This window comes from Podarcis erhardii, assembly GCF_964252035.2.
Source record: "Podarcis erhardii genome assembly, chromosome: 4".
NCBI classification, from domain to species: Eukaryota; Metazoa; Chordata; class Lepidosauria; order Squamata; family Lacertidae; genus Podarcis; species Podarcis erhardii.
Genome location: NC_138508.1, coordinates 71,651,605 through 71,673,955, shown reverse-complemented (window position 1 = coordinate 71,673,955; position 22,351 = coordinate 71,651,605). Strand labels below are relative to the sequence as shown.

At 39.8% G+C, this 22,351-nt stretch overlaps 1 protein-coding gene across 6 annotated transcripts in view; it reads right to left on the bottom strand.

Moving 5' to 3' along the window:
• Positions 1-22,351, bottom strand: part of NLGN4X (neuroligin 4 X-linked) — a 160,016-nt gene that overhangs the window by 67,378 nt on the left and 70,287 nt on the right. For 4 of the 6 annotated variants that reach the window (XM_081858679.1, XM_081858678.1, XM_081858681.1 and 1 more), the window contains 2 exons: positions 19,649-19,708; positions 16,041-16,193 (listed from right to left, as the gene is read on the bottom strand). The exons of 1 other annotated variant lie outside the window; for it this stretch is intronic. In XM_081858679.1, the coding sequence (XP_081714805.1) occupies positions 16,041-16,193; positions 19,649-19,708 (213 nt within the window). The remainder of the gene's footprint in view (positions 1-16,040; positions 16,194-19,648; positions 19,709-22,351) is intronic. One more of the 6 variants, XM_081858682.1, reaches the window with a different exon arrangement.

The window sequence follows — 22,351 nt, the reverse complement described above, 5'->3', positions numbered from 1 at the left end:
TGTGGCAGAGAGCGGTCCAGAACGAGAGCGAGAAGCTGCAGCAGGAGAGTAGGATGAAGGAGGCCAAGAAGCAGAGATGAAGCAAGATGATGAAGAGGCATCCTACTCCTGTGACAAGCTCCCTTCCCTCCTGGTCTCCCAGAACCAAGAGAAGCACAAAAAGGATGGAGCATTGACAGGCATGCAGGCACATTCTCAGATTGTTTGGGGGGAAACCATGGAGAGGAGGGGGGCTTAGGCAGCTGTGAGAAGACAGGGACCTTCAGTCTCCACAACTGCTTCATGGGGCCAAGACCTACTGAAGAAGAGTTGCTATGCTCATTAGGCATGGCACTCCTGTGCAGATCCTGTCCCCCTCCCCTTTCTAATAAAGAGATAACTCCACGTACTTCATGTGATTTACTGCTGGCTTGTTCCTGGCAGCAGCCAATTAAAGAAAACAAATACTTCACAAACTGATGTGTCTAAAAATTATTTGACAGTGCTTCTATGTACTGACAAACCCTACTGGGAGAAAATGCACATCAGATTGATGCTTTGCAAAGATTCAAATCAGGTTTGAATATGTTTTTCTTTGCAGGGGAGATCAGGTACAACAAATAACAATGCTAATGTGAACACTGTCAACATTACAATTTGCGTTATGCATTTTTAGGGGTGGGAGGGACTGCCACTCTGCTAATGTCCTAAAATTACCTTCACTGAAGTATTCTTATTTGCTTGATGCTGTCCAGTAATAGAATGTTCAGTCGTACCTTGATTGGTGAAGAATATCAGATCATTAAACGTGTGCATGTCACTCCCATCTGGAGGCTCCTGTTCACACACTGATATCTAACACATACAAGGAGCTGTCCATGATGAGGGTATTCACTGCCTTCTTTAACACCAGGTTAGTGTTACAGATAGGTAGCCGTGTTGGTCTGCCATGGTCAAAACAAAATAAAAAAATTCCTTCCAGTAGCACCTTAAAGACCAACTGAGTTAGTTCTAGGTATGAGCTTTCGTGTGCATGCACACTTCTTCAGATACACTGAAACAGAAGTCACCGGACCTTTCTATATAGTGAGAAGGTGGGGAGGGGTATTACTCAGAAGGGTGGTGGGAATGGGTGATTGGCAGATAGCTGCGATGAGCCTGTTGACGACTCTTAACGACTGCGTCAACAGGCTCATCGCAGCTATCTGCCAATCACCCATTCCCACCACCCTTCTGAGTAATACCCCTCCCCACCTTCTCACTATATAGAAAGGTCCGGTGACTTCTGTTTCAGTGTATCTGAAGAAGTGTGCATGCACACGAAAGCTCATACCTAGAACTAACTCAGTTGGTCTTTAAGGTGCTACTGGAAGGAATTTTTTTATTTTGTTTTGACCAGGTTAGTGTTCTACATATGAAGCAAAGAAAAGCACTCACACTGAAGAGACAGAAGGCCTGGAAAACTAAATGCATAGTTACACCCTGTCAATTTCTGTGGCTACACCTTTTTTACTTCAAAGAGAATCACCTTATCTATCACATAAATTACATTTGGATGATGCTCTCCACAAAAAAGCAATAATGGCCCAATGTAATTTAGTGCTAATGCAGTAACAAGGCTTTTTCAGAATGTATTTGTTCCCTGATTTTAAACTTACATGCATCCAGAACTACTGTACACTTCTTCTCATTCTGCAGTAAAAGCCCTCGTGACCTTCTCCACCTATGTGGTTACAAAATTCACATACATGTTCCTATTCACAGTGTGGGAAAGCACTGTGCTGAAGCGGCTGTCATGATCCTGGGCACCCACAGGAAGCAAGCTGCCTATCCGGTTTTCTCCTTTTTCACATGGATTATACAACAAACATGAACTTGGATCCAGAGATTTCTTGCATGAACAGAAATATGCTGTTCATTCAAGGCAGCCTCATAGTTTCCCTCTCCTGTATCACCTATCATCTCCCAGTGCCCTATCACATGCTGTTCTAGAGAATCCGCCATCCCTTAAGAGTAGTTTTGTGGAGGCACAGGTGATGTAGTGGGGTGGTATAGGAATACAGGAAGTTGCCTTATGCTGAGCCAGACTGTTGGTCCATCGAGCTCATTGCTGTTTTCACTGAGTGACAGCAGCTCTCCAGGGTTAGAGGAAAGGTCTGCTGAAAACTGAACCTGGAACCTCCTGCATACACAGCAGATGCAGCTACAACTGAAGAACCCATAGCACAAGTGCTCATCTGCCTCTGGATCCAAATCAGGATTTATTTAACAAAGTGGTAGGGGACAGTAACACAGCAAGAGAATCACAACAACGAGCACCTTGAATAGGTCCACTCCACATTTTAAACCCATTTAAGGCGCTATACATTTCAAACGGTAGTGTACCACTTCAAACAGTCATAGCTTCCCCTCAAGAAACTTGGCAAACTTAGAATACCCCTTATTCCCCTTACAAGCTAAAACTCCCAGAGTTCCATGGGAAAAGAAAATTATTGTTAAACCACTGGCTTAACAACATACCACAGGTTCCTGCTACTCACATGGAGATATTAGGTATGGGGTTCCAGCCTGTGCAACCATATTTGAAACATTTATGGCATTACACGGTTTAAAAATAAAAAATAAAATCTGGAAATATCAACACATGCTAGCTAAGCTAATTTCCTTTTACCAGCAACATTTGCAAATGTGAGAAGATGAGAAGAGCTTTCACATGGTCTCACCTTTCATTTGTTTTGAACAGTTGTGGTAAATTGTCCTGATCTAATGCCGTCTAAGATCTAATGTTTCAATTGTCTCATTTGGCTTGTTTGGAAATATTGATTCCATTAATCCTGTTTGTTACATCTTTACTTTCAGGGGAACAAAGAAACTATATAATTGTCTCTTGGGAGAATATATTGAGGGGACATCATAGGTGGTAAGGATCAATAGCAGTTGGTTTTGAGAATCAGCAAGAGATAGTTAATCAGGTGTTTGGCTTGGACATAAAAGAAACAAGATGCCCATTTTTACATTCTGCTATGTTTTAAATAACTATGGATTATCAATAACAATGATTACAATCTCTTGCCTTTTCTGTTGTGGTCTTCTAAACAGCCAGCTTATACTTGAAAGAAAGTGTATCAAGCAAGAATCCCTGTATGAGGTATAGATGCAGACTCAGTCTAAGGCGAATTGGAATGTTTAGTCAATGTAAGATAGAGCAGACCCATTGAAACTAAAGGATATAACTAATTTAGGTATATTAATTTCAATGAGTCTACAGTGAGTAGAATTTACTTGATTGTGTTGTTGTTGTTGTTTAGTCGTTTAGTCGTGTCCGACTCTTCGTCACCCCATGGACCAGAGCACGCCAGGCACTCCTGTCTTCCACTGCCTCCCACAGTTTGGTCAGACTCATGTTTGTAGCTTCAAGAACACTGTCCAACCATCTTGTCCTCTGTCGTCCCCTTCTCCTTGTGCCCTCAATCTTTCCCAACATCAGGGTCTTTTCCAGGGAGTCTTCTCTTCTCATGAGGTGGACAAAGTATTGGAGCCTCAGCTTCATGATCTGTCCTTCCAGTGAGCACTCAGGGCTGATTTCCTTAAGAATGGATGTGTTTGATCTTCTTGCAGTCCATGGGACTCTCAAAAGTCTCCTCCAGCACCATAATTCAAAAGCATCAATTCTTCGGCGATCAGCCTTCTTTATGGTGCAGCTCTCACTTCCATACATTACTGGGAAAACCATGGCTTTAACTATACAAACCTTCGTTGGCAAGGTGATGTCTCTGCTTTTTAAGATACGGTCTAGGTTTGCCATCGCCTTTCTCCCAAGGAGCAGGTATCTTTTAATTCCGTGACTGCTGTCACCATCTGCAGTGATCATGGAGCCCAAGAAAGTAAAATCTCTCACTGCCTCCATTTCTTCCCCTTCTATTTGCCAGGAGGTGATGGGCGCAGATGGGCTTGATTGTAGATAAGTTTAACAATTCTGAAAAATTTGGAACTCCATATAACATTCGCTGATCTCATACGAAAGCTTTTGGGAGAATGCTTTTACAAAATAGGGAGTAGAAAAATCAAGACCGCCATGTATTTTTCTCCATGTGTTTCAAAATATGCTCAGGAGAAACAATTTATAGACTTGTACCAGGACATATACAAAGTCTTTACTGAAGATATGTTGAAATAAGTTTGGATTATTTACTCCAGGTCCTATGGGTGATATCCAACTAAATCATACTCAAAGAAGGCCCATTGAAAAAACTAGACTTATATAAATGGATTTCACTGGATCCATTCTGAATATTCAATATACAATAATTTGACTAAATATATATTTGGTAAAATTATGAAGAGCTATTTTGGTACAAAATAGCTTTCTGTATGATGCAAATCATTTTTTAAGTAATTTTACGGAGCAGAAGGAAAAGGCAGAAGAATAGAACATCCTGTAGTAGTAGATTAAATAGCGCAGAAGGGTGTGAATGACTCATGATGGCCAGTTGTGCCAGAATGTGAATCAGAATGCATAGTATATTGAAAGCAATGCAATGAAGATAGACAGCAGTCATATGCAGATGTGAATTCAAATGCACTTTTAAACATATATTCAATTTGCAGCTGTGGTTGCTGACCCAGCAAGTGATAAACACAACAGAAAAAAGCTTCTGATTGTGAATTTCCTTAGCCTTAGCAGATCTGGAAAAAATATAATTTACAAGGATTGCCCCCCCCCCCCCATTTTAATAGCAGAAAGGTCATCACTATATGTTCACTGAATCAAGGGGAAATTGCTTAATATACAGAATATCATACATTCATCAGTGCATCATTGCTTGAATATCTCTGTAGCAGAAGCTGACCTTGCAATTTCGTCTGGAGAGAAAACTCACTTGAGAAAACTACAACTTGCCAGCCAGAAGGCTGATTAGATCTTAAATTTGGCGATTATACCCAGGAGCATAGTAACTTCCTGCTGAGCCTGCCTGTTTAAATTACACTGTTTTATCAATGGCACATGCCACTAATAAATAGAATTAATCAAGGCTTCTCTCAGTAGAGTCGTTCTCCTTATGCCTTAATGTCTGTTGATGTTAGAACCACAGAACAGCTTTTACTTTACCCACTACAAGAGCATGATCAAGGGCAGAGGGGGAAACAAAACAAGTAGGGCTAAAGTGTTATAACTTTATCAGGTAAGATTCTAGAGGTGATTGCTTTGATTAAGCCACATACAACTTCTGTAAACTATGCTAGCTCTTTAGCCCTCTGGTGACACATTCGACTCACATACTAACACCATTTAACATTGAGTTTCATTTAGATGTTGCATGCACACTGATTGATTCCCGATTATATGATCAACCCACCGGACCTTAATGGCCAAACTACACACTTCATTAATCACATTTTCTAAAAGTGTGCTTAATGCTTGCCACATTTATTTTGAAAGGAAAGCAGCCAGAAGGGCTCCAATCCAGCCTTTTATTATTGCAAGTATCAGGTTCAGGGGACTGGAAACAACTGGAGGGAGGGACAGATGATCTTCAGTAGGAAACTGGAGCAAGTCAGGATTGGATCATGGCACTGGAATGGGGTCCATTCCGCGGATTTTCCCTCAAAAGGAAAATGGTAGCATTAAGCACAGCTTTTGGAAGCATGAAATATGGAGTTTGTGTTGTTGTTGCTGCTGCTATTCTTGTTGTAATCAGAACTTGTATTCTGCCCTCCATCCATAGATCTCCGGGCAGTTCACAGCATGAACATACCAGATTAAAAAACACAAAACACAAGCTTTGCTCCAGAACAGAACAATCTGATCCATGCTTTGGGTTCCATTCTTTGACCTTGTCACTGATAAGAGCATTTGCAGAAAAGATATTCAAAAGCTGAATTCTGGCACAAACATACTGTTATACAAACTAGTAGCTTTCAAGGAGGATTGATTGATTGATTGATTGATTGATTATGGCATTTATACCCTGTTTTCCTTATAATTACTTCCTCCCCCTTCTGTTTTTAACCCTATCACACCCCTGTAGACTGACAGATAATTGGTCACTCAGTAAGCTTCATGGCTGATTGCAGATTTGAACCCTGGTTTCTTCAGTATTAGACCAGCAATCTAACGATTACACTGGCAGCATCCTCAAACCATATTAAAACCTTATGGAGGCAGTCATACTATGAAGCCAGGGAAATCACTGGTGAGAGCCAGTGTGGTGTAATGGTTAAGAGCGGTAGTCTCGTAATCTGGGGAACCGGGTTCGCGTCTCCGCTCCTCCACATGCAGCTGCTGCGTGACCTTGGGCTAGTCACACTTCTCTGAAGTCTCTCAGCCCCACTCACCTCACAGAGTGTTTATTGTGGGGGAGGAAGGGAAAGGAGAATGTTAGCCGCTTTGAGACTCCTTAAAGGGAGTGAAAGGCGGGATATCAAATCCAAACTCTTCTTTTTCATCATCACTGAGGAAGCTTTGGTCCAGACTTTTGAGCATTTAGGCTTTTCTTCAAATAGGTAAAAGTAAAGGGACCTCTGACCATTAGGTCCAGTCGTGACTGACTCTGGGGTTGCGGCGCTCATCTCACTTTATTGGCCAAGGGAGCCGGCGTATGGCTTCCGGGTCATGTGGCCAGCATGACTAAGCCACTTCTGGCGAACCAGAGCAGCACACGGAAACACTTATACACAAAAATGATTTTAGAAATCATCCAACGAAACAGTGACAATGTCTAAAAGCAGCACATGGAAACTCAGAAGTATTGGGAGGAATGGTGGTATGGAGAAAGGTCTTTTGCTCAGTACCAATGTAACATCAGATGAGGTAACAGGGGAGTCTCCCTGGAGAAAGCAGGACACCTCTACGAAGATGGATCTTCCCTGGTTGCAGTGATGTCAATAAAAAGTGCACAGAAAATCTTGCTGGTTTGCATATTTCTCTGCCAGGCTTTTGTCATGGAAATGATTTTTTTTCTTTAAACCTTTCCACTTCCTTTGACAGTTGAATGAAATCAAGTGTGAATCCAACAGTTTCAATCAAATCTTATTATGCAAGCATTCAGGCTCTATTATGCTTTTGATGGTGTCACTGGGAGCATGATAGGGCTCAAACTTCATAATCGGCACCGAAATAATACCATTTATTTTCTGAGTATTACCTTTTTTTGGGGGGAGGGGGTAGTTTCCAGGAGTGAGGAATAAATCATTTTAGTTGATCCTATTCCAAACTGAGAATTGGGGAGGCTTTGCCCATTGACAGCTATAAGCCCCAGTTTATGAGCAGAATATGCGTAGTACATTGTGGTGAATTGGGCTTTTATGCCACAATGCAACTAAGTGAAAATTCCCAGCACCGCCCCCCAGCAACATCTGATTAAAATAAAAACTTTAATAAGAAACTGACAGCTGCCACATAAGCTTTAAAAACTGTAGCTGGAAATATGCTTACATGAAATTTGCTATGAGCTACTTGTCACTTCCAACAAGCAATCTACTTTATATGCCTCATGGCATGCACAGTATTTTTGTGCTCTGCCTTGCCTTTCAAAATCCTGCTGGAACAATTCCTCCCCCTCCCCCTCGAATTATAAATGTATACTTTTATCATATATTATATCTTCTACCAAAAAGAAAAGGACAGTAACAGAAAGCAAGAAGGAAAGACATACACAGAGAGCAATATGGTCAATACGTTCTAAGTGCCTGCCACACAGCTGCCTTCTGGTCATCTCAAGCTTAGATAACTGTGAAAGGAAAATTGACAACTGGATAATTTATAAAGTTGTTCTTTTCTGCAAGATTACATTTTTGAAAGATACTGAAAAGCAGACCAGAATATTCTCGGAAGCAGGAGCAAGTCCACTTTCACTTCCAACCCAGAAATGTCCTCCTGTGCTTTTAAAAACTGCATGCATTGCTCCAATTTTAAATCCATCTCCCAGAAGGAGATAGGAAATGTGAGAGCCAGTGTGGTGTACTGGTTCAGAGCAGTGGACTCGTAATCTGGTGAACCAGGTTTGATTCCCAGCTCCTCCACATGCAGCTGCTGGGTGACCTTGGGCTAGCCACACTTCTCTGAAGTCTCTCAGCCCCACTAACCTCACAGAGTGTTTGTTGTGGGGGAGGAAGGGAAAGGAGAATGTTAGCACTTTGAGACTCCTTAGGGTAGTGATAAAGCAGGATATCAAATCCTAACTCTTCTCTTCTCTTCTCTTCATATGAAATGCACATTTCCCCTGTTTTTTAAGGTTAGATACCCTACAGTTGAATATTGTATACTCTTGTTTGTTTTGTTGTTACTGTTTTATTATCATCAACTTGGGGAGAGCGTGTAGCAGCCAGCGAAGAGACTCCAACAAAGAGTTCTTGATGTTGCAGCATAATTGCTGACAGCGGTGAGGCCTTGTCAGCACATATCGCCTCTGCACCAGTCGTCAATCTGTTTCTGCACCAAGTTCAAGGTGTTACTCTTGTAGTGGAATTACGAAATAAAATCCTGGTGTACTGAGCATGCCCAAAGAATTTGGTAAAGGTGACCAATCTCATGACGCTCCCTTTGTGTGGTATAGACCAATCACACAGCGCTCTCTGTTAAAGATGATAGTATGCATGCTCACACTGTTGGTAATTTGGACCAATCATGGAAATGGGGCGAGGGAAACTCAATATTTGGATTTGATAGGAATTGGATAGGAAATTATAACTTAATGGAATGTGTGGAATTTGTGCCAAATGTATAAAACTGTTTGGAATGCTTTGTCCAGTGGCCACTTAATTTGGGAGAAAGAAAGCCCTGCTGGTCCTTTCAACACAGAAAAGAAATAAATGCTGGTTTTTCACTTGCTGTCTTGTGGTTTTTGGCTGTGCGTGAGACAGAGCAAGTACTTGCTTACAACACTATTAGTATATAAAACCCTAACAACTTGAGACCACTTTACAGTGGTACCTCGGGTTAGGTACTTAATTTGTTCCTGAGGTCTGTTCTTAACCTGCAACTGTTCTTAACCTGAAGTACCACTTTAGCTAATGGAGCCTCCTGCTGCCGCTGTGCCGCCGGAGCACGATTTCTGTTCTCATCCTGAAGCAAAGTTCTTAACCCGAGCAGAGTCTGTAACCTGAAGCATATGTAACCTGAAGTGTATGTAACCCGAGGTACCACTGTACTTACAAGAGCATCTTACTCCACATGTGCCCAACCAGCCACGATGATCAGTGGATTTGGCACTACTACAGGTGCTACATAATACATGTTCCGCATTTGTAATAACTCAGTTGTTTAATATGGCAGCGCCTTCACTTTGGAACTCCCTGCCCATTGAGATCAAGCAGGTGCATTCCCTGTACTCTTTTCAGCACCTGCTAAAAACATTTCTGTTTATTTTATTTATTTATTTTTTATAAATATTTATTAAGGTTTTTAAATATAAATGCACACATAATAAACGATCTTACTTCTATTACAACAATTTCATCACTTCTTTGGACTCCCTCACGTCTCCCGCTCCCATTTACATCATTAAAAATTTTTTTTCCAAACAAATTATCAACTTGTTTACAATCTCATGTCCACTCATTCAAATATAATCTAGCACTTCTTCCAAAAAATTTTATATTTTCTTTAGTCTCACTTATCATCAAATTTCAAATCTAGTTTAGTGGTGGGCAGTTTTTTATAATCTAGCATCCTTCTTAACATTCAACCAAATTACAATGTTTTTGTAGATACATCTTGAATTTCTCCCAGTCTTCCTCCATCTTCTCTTCTCCCAGATCACGGATTCTGCCGGTCATCTCGGCCAGTTGCATATAGTCCATCAGCTGCATCTGCCACTCTTCCAGTGTGGGTAGATCTTGAGTTTTCCAGTTTTTTGCAATGAGAATCCTTGCTGCCGTTGTTGCATACATAAAAAATGTTCAATCCTTCTTTAACACCTTCTGGCCTACAATACCCAGAAGGAAGGCCTCTGGTTTCTTTGTGAAGGTATACTTAAATACCTTTTTCAGCTCATTATATATCATTTCCCAGAAGGCCTTCACCTTAGGGCATGTCCACCAGAGGTGAAAGAATGTTCCTTCATTTTCTTTGCATTTCCAACATTTATTATCAGACGAATGGTATATTTTGGCAAGTTTAACTGGGGTCATGTACCATCTATATATCATTTTCATTACATTTTCCTTCAGAGCATTACATGCGGTGAAGTTCAGCCCAGTGGTCCACAACCTTTCCCAGTCCTCAAACATAATGTTATGCCCAATGTCCTGTGCCCATTTTATCATAGCCGATTTAACCATTTCGTCTTGTGTATTCCATTTTAGCAGCAAGTTATACATTCTAGATAGTACCTTGGTCTTTGGTTCTAACAATTCTGTTTCTAACTTCGATTTCTCCACCTGGAACCCTAACTTTTTGTCATTTTTAAAAACTTCTTTAATCTGAGCATAATGTAACCAGTCTCGCACCTTATCCTTCATTTAAAAACATTTCTGTTTAGACAAGTCTATCCAGATGCATAGAATATTGAGGTGACACTATTAACACTTATAATCAGATTAAAATATATGTCAGCTGTATATGTCTGGTTAAGTTTACCAAAGTAGAGACATTTTCATCAGACGCTGAAAAGAATACAATACAGTACACCTGCCTAATGTCAATGGGTGGGGCATTTCAGGTGCTGCCAGACTAAAAGAGCAATGCCTTAGAGGTGCAGAATGAACATTTGAATGAGCAAGTGCCTATTCCACAGATTGAAGTGGTACAAATGAACACTCGGCTTGAGGTAGCCAGATTGTAACCAGTTGGACCAGCCTGACTTCTGTGCATTTCAGCCTTGTCTGCATTGAGCCCATATCCAACAGACTGATCTGTACCCTCCCAAGAAAGAGATACAATTTGTGCCTAGAAAGTCTATGCCAGGTTTCCTCAACCTCGGCCCTCCAGATGTTTTGAGACTACAATTCCCAGCATCCCTGACCACTGGTCCTGCTAGCTAGGGAACATGGGAGTTGTAGGCCAAAAACATCTGGAGGGCCGAGGTTGAGGAAGCCTGGTCTATGCACATAGCACTCAGAAAACATGGATGCATGAAGCTCAGAAGGTGTGAGACAAATTTCTTCTCCAAGTGCCCACCTTTGGAGACTTTGATTATTTGAACATACCGGTATCTACACATGGCTATGGTCCCCACTTGAGCTGTCCATAATTAGCCACTGGAATATAATCCAAGCTGTTTGGGTGTACTTCTGTTTGGTTTTCAGGTCTGAATATATATAAGTTTTTCAACATTTAATCCATTGCCTTTTGGGAAGTGATAAGTACAGCTGCTTTGAGCAGCATTTCATACTAAATTGCTGATATTCTTTATCAGGCTTATTGGCACTTTAAAGAAGGTTTATCTGAGAAGACTTTAATAATCAGTTGTATATATAATCCTTTCACTTGCAGCTGCAATTTGGGGGCGGGGGAGGAGGAGGAAGAACCAATGTCTCCCAACCTTTCAAAGAAACCATTTGTATCAAAATACCTTTTTATCTCAGCTTTCTCTGCTAGTCTCTATTTAATCCATTCCTCTGCCCATGAAAGCGCTGCATTTTTTTCCTAAGGAGCAAATTTAACTAGCAAATTTTATTATCAAAATCCAAGAGAGTAATAAATTAAATGGGACTGTGTAGTACATGCCACAACAGGTAGTATAACTTGAATTGGGTATTAGCAGCTTGTGCCTAAGGTACATCCTGAAAATATGCTTATATTTTTCTTAAGTTTTGTATGTAATTCTGCCTAATATACATGTTTTTTTGCAAGCAGTTCCCTCTAATATAATGATTCTTTGTATGTCGCGTGCATATGGACTTTTTATCCCCAATATATGCATTTTTAGTTGGAGATACACCACAAACAGTGTGCATTTCTCAAGATAGCTGTGTTTCAGTTTAAGTGTTGTTTCAGGAAGTGCAAATTAAGCAGGTTTGCATTAAAATGTGAACCAAACCTCATTTCTCTTCCATCCCTCATTTCAAGTCCACCTCTATAACTACCCACAGCCTTATTCTGGCTTTGTTATTTGTGAAAGTACGGAACCTAGCTAGTGGTGATTGCTTTATTCATAGTATAGAAGGAAAGAAAGGCCATCAATTCAGTCTTTGCCTTCTTCAGTACTTCCCCTATATCTGAACAAAGCTTTACAAACAGCCTGGGTATCAGTTATATATGCATGTCACTCTAGTGTAGTTCAGTGTATGACTCAGCCGATATACTCAACAGATCCTTATACAGCCCTCTCGGTGCATTTAAGGCTCCATAGTTGTATCAGAATTTCAGATCTACAGAAAGGCTCAGTGTGCAAGTGAAATGTTGCAAAATCTTGAGACTGGCTTAGTTAGCTTTCTCTGGGAATAAATGCATATATGAGGTATCTTTTCTTGCTGAGTTTTATTAACCGCTTGAACATGGATCAGGTGAATAGATATAATTAAATAATCTCTAGACTAAGAGGAGGGTGGAGTCTTGCTAAGCAGAGATGGGTATGACATTTTAAACGTCACAAACGGGTGGGGATAGGGAAAATCATTCCTGAACACAAAAAACCGCAAACAGCCTAATGTGTTGCTTTTAACAACAATTTTGTTTTCAGTTAGCAGGTGGCTTATAACAGAAATTCAACATGTTTTAAGACTTTTAACTTAAATGAATCATAACTGCTGTATTTTAGTGAAGTGTTTGCATGTGACACCCCCCTTGCCCGTCTTTGCCTGATGGCTTTAGAGCAAAACTTAAATTGTTATAGTTCACATGCTTCATCATTGATATTAAATGTTCTAAGTGAAGAAGAAGAAATATTAAAATAAGCAACTGTTAAATTTGCAAATATTTGTGTATTGTACAATTAGATACTGAAATGTATTATTGGGACTAGTAATATACTATTAGATTGCATAATTACATTTTGTCTGTAAACCCTATTAAATATGTGCATTTAGGACTGCAGTCATAGAGTAGGGTTGCCATATGTCCCGGGAAATTTTGGGAAATCGGCACAAAGCTCAACAACTTTGAGTTTCTGCCCCATGCTTTAGAATAACTACAGAAATCTAGGAAGAGCAGGTATAAACTGGAAGACCATCTGAAGGAATATCCAAATATGGATGCTAGGCACTGCTTTTAACAGAATGCACATTTGGAAACAGGTGGTCTCCTATGAGTTCAATAAAAAAAATATATATGCATTCTCCACTATTCAACCCCTGGCTAGCACAGATGTCTGCACATCTATCTCCCCAACAATTCATCCTGCAAAGAAAATTATAAAATTAGACTGAAGGCAGAGTCTAGGATAATTGTTTGCACTACAATTGTGGAATGACTACCCACGCTAGAAACTGAACCTACAAGTTACTCTGACATCCGTGATTGATAGTATTAAAGGAAACACATTTTTTATTATTTGTTAAGAAATTAGCAGATTGCTTCCCACATCCGAAGAAGTGCTCAAGGCAGCTAGCATTAACTGGGACATTGTCAAACAAGAATAATCCAACCATAAGATATTTTTAATGTCCAACATGCACAGGAGATGCCAGTTTATTAATCAGGAACATGAACAGGAAACGGGCAAGGAGCCAACGTTTTCTCATGCCTCTGAGTGGGAGAAGGGATAGGGACAGAGGACAGACTTGGTAGCAGAAGGATATTTTGCATGGAGGTGGGTCGTGGCATTTAAAATTGCTGTTATGTGTCACCCATCACTTCCAAGAAGTGGAGGCAGGTTAAAGCAAGGGTGAGCTGCCTCTCTCCCTCAGTGATGCGCTTAACTGACTCATATGCTTGGATATGTCAGCAGTGCAGAGGAGGGGAATGGAGGAGGCACATACAGGTGCTGGGCAGCCAGAGAGCCAAAAGGTGGAGACTGACCAAGATGCATAATTGTGGTACAGCCAGATTGCAGACAAGTACTAATAACCCTGAACTGCCCAGGTGTTCTCAACTGGTCAGACTAAGCTGCAAGTGTGAAGAGAGATCATCGCCACTGCCAGCCTAGCCCAACAGACACTGCTTAAGAACTAACCGCATGCAACCAAACAAAGTACAGAAGTGGGAACTATGAGCGTGGTTCACAAATGCCAGTTTGTTTTTGCTCCTTACAGCCTTCAACATTAATGCATCAGCTGAACCATTTTTTCTTATTCTTTTCTATTTTTATCACAATGTCATATGAGAGAACCAGCACATCGAGACCATGATCCTAACCCCCTTACCTGGGAATAAACCCTTTGGATTCAATACTTACTTCTCAGTGGCTATAGTTAAAATTTCACTGTTATTCTTCTGAGAGGTAGGTACTGGATAGGGGATGAAATATATTTAATCTATTTAATATTATTTTTGAAAAAAACTTGTATCCCACTCAAAGCTGCTTTTTTAAAAAAAACCAATATTTCATAACATATGCAACACTCCTAAAACCACAACTGCAATCACAATGAACCAACATTAATGTAACAGACTAGAGAAATGATAAAATCATTTGTAAAAAGTAAGGATCAAAGTGGGAATTCAATGAAGTAAACCAAAAGGGCACTTAGCCAAACACTTTAATAAATAGCCATGTTTCAACTAACTATGTAAAACATTAAAGTATTGGAGTATGATGAATCTCAGGTGGATATTCTGTAAGGTGGGTGCCACAACAGAAAAGGCTCTAATCCTAGTATCTACCCACCATCCTTCATAGGATCAAGGGTTCTGGAGCAATGGCTCAGATGTGAGGAAAATACAGTGGTCCTTAAAATAACCAGGTCCCAAGCCATGTAGGGCTTAAAGGTTAAAACCAGCACCTTGAACTGAGCCTGAAAACAAACTATCAACTAGTGCATGCCAAACAAAAGAGGCCTACTGCTTTTGAATGCTTAGCTCTTGTCAGCAATTTGGCCACAGTCCCTTCCGCCAGTTGCATTCCCGACTGCTTTCATGGCCAACTCCATGTTGAGTGCCTTATTTACTGATAGACAAAATCACAGTGCTTTAGTAATGGTTCATTTAAGGAAATGAAGATGCGATACAGAATGCTAAAAAAGCACTCCTGCTTGATGGTTTTGTTGTTGTTGTTTTTGCAAAAGCAAGGGAATAAAAATATATTATTGAGACAACAATTACCGGTAGTTTTTTTAAATAAAAAACATAGCTATTTTATTAGCTAAGTAATATAAGGCAAACTAATTTTCTGGTCTATGTTTCACCACATTTAACAACCAGAAGCCTTTAACTTTCATGAGGAAGCTTAAAAGCAGGCATAATTCAGTCAAGTGCCAGTGAGAAAATAATGGCGACCTTCAGGTGACTCATTCTTTATATAGCATGAGATTTTGAAATGAATAGTAGCCACAGTTTGCATTCCTCACCACCCAGCAAATCATTACAAAACCAAATCCACATGTATCTGCTAATATGTTGACAAATTTAATATTTTATATTCAAATGTAGTTTCATTGTTTGTTGTTACCAGCTCATTATTGGCAAGGAAGGTTGTTATAAGAGTGTGTTTGTAAGAGCTTTCAGCCCAAGGCAAGGAAGTCACTGATTCACAAAGAAAACTTATCTTGGCTGCCTTTAATTCATACCATCATGACCCAGCCAGTGATTTAGGCAACAGAAGAAGTGGTTACATTCAAGAAAAAAACATCGCCTACCAATATAATTCAGTTTCTCCAATCTAATATATGTTATCTGAAAAACCTCACGCAGCAACACAAGCAATAACCAATGTGGCAAGAGTTAACTAAAAGGAAATCGAATTGATTATACAAAGCTTTGCCTCAGTGCTCTTTCCCAGAAGATGGAAGAGACTAATAGGCATAGTTCATTATAAAATGCATCCATCAAATTAGAAGCAGAGATTCTGAAAGCACTGCATGGAGGAGGGTATCTTCCCATTACACCCACTGGGATTTTCCAGCATGAACCAACATATAGAAAGTATCAACCATTAAATGCTTTAAGAGAAATAAATCAGAAGTGGCTCTGAATTACTGTTATTAGCTCATTGATTTAAGAAAGAAAAAAGGGGGGAACTTACCTAGAACCCCTAGCCTGTAGTTGATGGTTACAACAATGACATTTCCATAGCTGGCCAGTATGCTGCCGTCAACAATATTCCCTGTACCTTCCATATATGATCCACCATGGATGTAGACCATCACTGGCTTCTTGCTGTTCTGATCATGTATGTCTAAAAAGAACACAAGTAAGAAAAACACAAGAAAGTAATACAAGTATTAAAGGAAAACTGTTGCCTATCCCCGCCCCCGCAAAGTGTTAATAATTTTTGCATATTTTCTCACTTCATCTATTTTTCTTATCTACTAGTCTGCTTATCTTCAGTTAGGACCAGAATAAAAAAGGAGATAGGGCTCGGAAAGGGCCAAAAGTACCACAGGTGACAGCATCTCTCATTGCACAACTGGAATGGTGGTGGAGGCAGGGAGCTATACCTGCTGAGTCTCACCTGGATCACAACTTGAAACAGAGCTGTGTTGCTTTTGGAATATGTATCACACAATACTAGGCCTCAAGTTTATGTAGGAATCTCACATGTAAAATACATAAGTTGAAGTAAGTAATGTACAGAAAGTGTCATTATGAGGTGGTTTATAACATAAACATTATTTTAAAATAGCAAACTTTTAATAGGTTTATTAACATAAATAGCAGCACCGTCCCATGTCTTTCTGTCTTCCTCAATTTCCGAAACTGATAATGTTGCAGTTCTTGAAGCATATTCAACAAACTATCACCACCAAAAATTATCATTCACAGTAAGATGTGAAGTGGGTGGGGAAAATCTTCGGGCAAAATATCTTGACAGATATTAAGGAGGCAAAAAGAGTTTCATATCTGCATTCTGCTTTGTCTAAACTAATTAAATTGAATCAACGGAGGACCGCTAGGAATGACATTCGCAATTTGCCATCCCATTGCTTGCTTCAAAAATACTTAAAAAGACCAAAATGTTTCACAGAAAAAGGAGGAGGAGAAAGATGCAAAAATAAGTAACCTTTCCCTCCCGTTATTGTAAGAAGCCTCCCTGCCACTGAAACCACTTTTAGAGGCATCTGTGGGGCTGAACTGTGATTTCCAAAACAGAAGCAAAATGGTAGTATCTTGGGAGCAGCCAATTTTGCTCACCCATTAGAAGAGTCTCCCATTTAGCCAACCAAAGGTATGTATAAAAGTGGTGGATATAGCTATAAGTGACTTGATTTGGAGGTAGGGCGTAGGGCCACAGTACCTTTCAACCACCCTCTCCTAAACTAGTTGGTCTGATAGTTGCATATTCTATTTAATAAATTGCCAGGCAATTAATAGTTCTATGTTAATGGGAAATAGTATTTCCCTTTAGTCCACAATCTATCTCTCGTTATGAAACCAATATGTGGTGTTTTATACTCCCACATTTTCTTGATTTGAATCCAGAGGTTGATGGAGAAAAATACTGACTCGCCAATGTATCTATATTGGTTCTAGAACACATGGTAAGCAGAAGTGGATTTAGGGCAGTGTTTGTGGTGTGGTTGCACCAGGCATGCAGTGAAGGAGGGCTCTAGGAACCTGTCAGAGCCTCACACCTCCTTCTCAAGGCCCAGCTCAAGCCAGCGCTGTGAGGGCTGCGGGGAAGGCAACAAATGGCCTTGCACAGGGCAGCATATTACGAAGGTCTGCCCCTATGGTAGGTATGCGCTAGCTAACAACCAACAGACTTGCAACTAAGAAAGAAGTATATTTTCACGTATCCTTGGCAAGATAAATAAAACATATATTTTCTGCTAAGAATCACATTTGTAGTGCTGTTCAAGATACCAGTATGGAATATAATACCTTCCTTTACCTAGCATAAATGGAAGATATAGACTCTAGCATAGGGGGCAGCAACTGGCAGCCTCCTTCAGATCTGCCCCCATAAGAGGAACAGAAAATGTTACTTAATATATTAAGTGGTATAGAAATCAAATAATCAAACTTAGGGAGGGAGGGAGGGAGGGAGGGAGGGAGGGTAGACGTACTTTACAGAAAAACTAATTTCTGAGCTCAGCCCTTACATGACAGAATCTATTTGCTGTGTATGAACTAAATGTCTAATTACTTTATTTGGAAAGGCATTATTACAGCAGCAGAGCAATGGAAAAGAAGGTGAACAGTTGCAATAACAAGGAAGCAGAGATTTCAGCAGCTGTACTTGAAAGGTCAGAAAAGCCACCATAATTCTAAACTCTCGAGAAAGAAGGAGATTAAGAGGTGACCGCACCATAACTATAAAGATTTCTGAAGGGAACAGAAAGGGCAAATGTTACCATGCTAGTTGAAATAGTGTCAAATTTCAAAACACAGAAAAGAAGTGAAATAAGGCTAAGAAAAGACCAGACACCAAGGATGTGAGGTTGAAATCCAGAATGCATGAAAGTGGCAGACTCAGATAATTCATCTGTTTATGCAAACCTTTGTCAGGATGTGTAACACTAAGAAACAAGCTAAGTGTAATTTTTGTCTGAAAAGGGTTCAAAGCATAGTGGTCTGTTATTACAGCTGTTATTAAATGTGGAACAATAAAGAGGTTTAGGAGTGAATTAAGATTTTCTCTGAAATTCGTAAGAGTTTGTGATTAATCTGAATATAACCAAATGCTGATAGTGTATTCTTATAGTGTATGTGCTTATTATTAAACAGAGAAAGAGAAACATCGTCATGTCATATTATTAAGGTACTTGCCTCCATCCTTATGGGGAAAGTTTTAAAAATCTTGCATTGCATAACAAGCACCCAATAATCCACAGGGGTTTAAATGAATCCTGCAACCACCCCCCCCCCCCAAAATTAAAGTCCCCACCACAGTTAGGCTTCCTTTACACCTACCAGAATAACGCAGTTGCTACAACCTAAGTAGTTGTATCCATGACACTTCACAGACTTTATATATATATAAATATATAAAACATATATACCCACATGATTATGCTTCCGTGCATGTTTACAATAACATGGAAGTGATGGACATCCCAAAAGGATGGGCATCACTAGTGTGCTATATATAATATATAAACACACAAACCATATTCCTGGGAGCAATATGGGAGTAAATGGTAGTGTTAACGTTGTCCCGGATACATGCAAAGGAAGAAAGCTTTAAAGAATAAAAGAAATTAAACAGTTTCCTTTGAAATATCAGGGGAGTGGGGACTGAAACTGGAGACAAAGTAATTGCATCCACTATATGGGGAAGAGAAAGAGGGAGATAAGGTGAAAGTGAATTTACAAAATGTACTAAAAAGGATAAAGGAAAAGATACACATGCAAGGTTTCAATTCCATATTTTTTCCCCTTTTCCTAGGCAAAAATTCGGACTGGGAATAAGGAAGCATTTTTGGTTGTAAATAATATTTATGTTACTCACTTCACACATATTTACAGATAACCTGTACACTTATCTCAAAGGGGAATTGCAGTCATCTAAATGCTAATTTGTGTCTTATTTTTGGAAGAAGAAAAAAACAGGTGGAAAGGAAAGTTGATTCCAGATAAGAAGAAAATAAAGCAGCACACTGAAATGTGTGTGATTAAATAAAGGAGGGGGAAAGTTAATGTTCATGCATATCACGTTTCAGTTTTTGGGAAAACAAAAACAAAAAATACCTTCGTCTTCCCCACGATCATTACTGGTTATATCATCTGCGCTTTTCTTTGTGTTGGCTCCTGGGATCAGAGTGAGCAGGAGAATAAAGGGAAAAAAGAGAATTCAAAAACAGCAGGTTCCCAAAAATTTAAAGGAAAAAAAAAACTATCCAAAAAGTGGAAAAAAGAAAAAAAAGGAACACAAAAAGTCAAAATTTGAATCTGAAAAAAAGGATGCAAATTGCACACTAACATAAATGCTAAAGACAACAAATCAGAAAAAACTGGTAGGAAAAAATCAAATGTTGTGACAATGCAATTAATTTTATTTAAAATGATTGCTTATTTTGCATTTAAAATTGATAAGAAAAAAATACATTCTGTATACATGAATTCTTTGTAATTCAGTTGACAGTCCAATTTTCAGTGCACTATCATAGTACAATATTCATCAAATAAGACTTTTTAATTAGCAAAGATTTTAAAAGATTGGGGATAAGTGGTGAAAAATGGATATGAAATTCTGTTTCAGATGCCTGCCTAAGTTGTGCCATTGTCTCTGTTCCCAAGTCATTATGGTTTGGATCCAAAGAACTACACAACTATTCTGTACACCAAGGAGAGGTATACACTTTTGTGACATGACAAATAGAAATTTGGGTCTGTTGCTGTTCAGAGTGGAAAAGTCAAAAATCCTACTGGGCATACCCAACATCTTGGACATGCCAAACGTAGCTCGTCTTCTGACAAAAATCACTGTGGTATTTGAAATGAATTTAATGTAATTATTATTAATACAAACAAAATAATTAACACAGATAGCACACATGGAAAATATTACGCAACACAGAGAAGTCAGGATATTTGTTTCACTGAATACACATTTCCACCATCAGCAACAATGAACTTAAAACATCTAATTTCAAACTAAGAATCATCTGAGTGTGAAAGATTCAGGCCTATGTGTGGATTACACATTCAGTTCCAGGCACATAATACCTGTCATAGTTATACACAACATTTTACTTACCATGAGAGCAAAAACAGAAGTAAGAAACAGTATTACAGCTCTTATTTAGAATCAAGAATTCCCCATGGATCTGGATACACAGAGACATAACATGCAGGAACTCTCATAGGGCTAAGATCTTTGGGGAAAATCCATTTCCAGTCTTGACTGACTATGAGGGGAGCTGCAGGGGAAGAGAGTAGTACAGTATGTACAATCCCTCGCACAGATGGTGTTCTGTGCATGTGGGGGAAATTGATTCATATAAGCTTGGTGTGACATTTCTCTAAACTATGAGTGACATTATTCATTCTTTATAAGGCTCCCCCTTCTGTTGCTTATAATTTTGCCATGTTGAGTTTTCTCATTTAGTGGGATACGCACAGAGAGAGAGAGAGAGAGAGAGAGAGAGAGCAGCCAAAAAAGTTGTGTTGACATGGGTTGAACCAGATGGTATCGTGAAAGCTAATGAGGTAAAACATCAGGGCCACAAATCCAAAGGATGTTCAGTTTACAATACATTAGGAGCAGACAATATTTTTCAGAGGAAGGGGTCATCCTCCCAACTGGACAATTTTCCAGGAGCCATAAGCCAATGGCATATGGAGGCCAGAGACAAAAAATGGGCGATAAATGCAATTTTTACCTTTATACACTAGGCTAGTTTCTATACATGCTCTCATATACCTCTCTACATCCAAGCAACGAAGAGACATTATCCGAGCTCAAGGAAACATTTCAGCCAGGCAGAAACACTTGAGGCACAAAGCAGAGCTGAGAAGGCGTGTCACCTCGGGCAAGTCCCAAGGGCCACATAGAGAGTCCTGGAAGGCTGCATTTGACCCCGGGACCTGTCTGCTTTTCTGACTGTGGAAGGATGTTCCCTGGTAAATCACACCAACAAAGGCAATAAATACGGTAAATGTAGATGAAGAGAGTAGATGTCACTTCACCTGACTTTTAACACAACATGGTTCTCCCTGTGCAGCTTATATACACACCACAAGAAACATTTCCAGTCTCTCTGTTGCATTTCTTTTACAGTATGATGACCTGTATTCATATGAAGACTTTTAACCATATCCAGGGATACTGCTCATGGTTAATACCAACTTGCAAGTAGGCAGCAAGGCCGCAACCAGCCCCTAGTGTCTATTCATAGAATGTGAATGGCTAAAACGGGGTGAAGCCTTCACATGTTCAACCTTGTATGTCATCTGGACACCTGAGTAATTGGGATTCCAGGTTGCATGGAAGGCTGCACATGCCCAAGCTGCTCTATGCTTTTCAGATGTTTCCATTCTATGCACAGATACCACAGGCAAGGGCTACTTTGTGCAGTTCTACTTCCCATTTGTGTTTTGGTGTTAACTCAGATTACTGGAGGAACCTGTATCCCTGTCTGGCAACTGTGCTGCTCAGATGGGGCTGTTGAGAATACCACATGCCTTAGAGGTATGCTCAGTTTGTACCAGAAACCAGACTTTTACTGCCGCAGCTCCAGCCCTTTGGGCTCTATTACCAGCTGACATTATGCAGGTGGCTAACATCATTATGGTTTGGAACCTACTGAATATATTTTTTGTTTTAAAATGCATTCCTGGCTGGTACATAGTAGTGTGGATTGGGTCCTACTGAAATGGCAAAGTGTGGGCAAAGTACTGGCCAGCCCTTGAAGCCCATCACAACCGAGCTTTTGTCATTTTTGTTTCCAT